Source organism: Buceros rhinoceros, unplaced genomic scaffold (assembly GCF_000710305.1).
Source record: "Buceros rhinoceros silvestris isolate BGI_N320 unplaced genomic scaffold, ASM71030v1 scaffold32201, whole genome shotgun sequence".
Taxonomy (NCBI): Eukaryota; Metazoa; Chordata; class Aves; order Bucerotiformes; family Bucerotidae; genus Buceros; species Buceros rhinoceros.
This window is the reverse complement of record NW_010394173.1, coordinates 1-214: the sequence shown is the minus strand read 5'-3', so window position 1 is coordinate 214 and position 214 is coordinate 1. Positions and strand designations below refer to the sequence as shown.

Sequence of the window (214 nt, the reverse complement as noted above, 5' to 3'; positions counted from 1 at the left end):
AACACATCGGAGCAGCTTCAGCTTTTGCAAGCCGAACCGGCTGATCTCACCAATTTTTCAGCTTCCAGAAGCCCCTTTAGGAAGTCCACTTTGCGAGAGTATTCGTTCAGCAGCTCCGGAGCTGGTTTGCTGTTGAAATCGAAGAATAACGCTGATGAAACCAGAGGCTGTGGCTCACCTCGCCCTGAGCTGGGGAAGGCGCCGGAGCCTCCCG

At 54.7% G+C, this 214-nt stretch overlaps 1 protein-coding gene across 1 annotated transcript in view; it reads right to left on the bottom strand.

The window, feature by feature from the left end:
- USE1 (unconventional SNARE in the ER 1 homolog (S. cerevisiae)) overlaps positions 1 to 129 on the bottom strand; it is a gene marked incomplete at its 5' end in the record, with an annotated part of 2,865 nt that extends 2,736 nt beyond the window's left edge. Inside the window, one exon of the mRNA XM_010145159.1 lies at positions 51 to 129. Within this exon, the coding sequence (XP_010143461.1) occupies positions 51 to 129 (79 nt within the window). The remainder of the gene's footprint in view (positions 1 to 50) is intronic.
- Between the last annotated feature and the right edge of the window lie 85 nt (positions 130 to 214).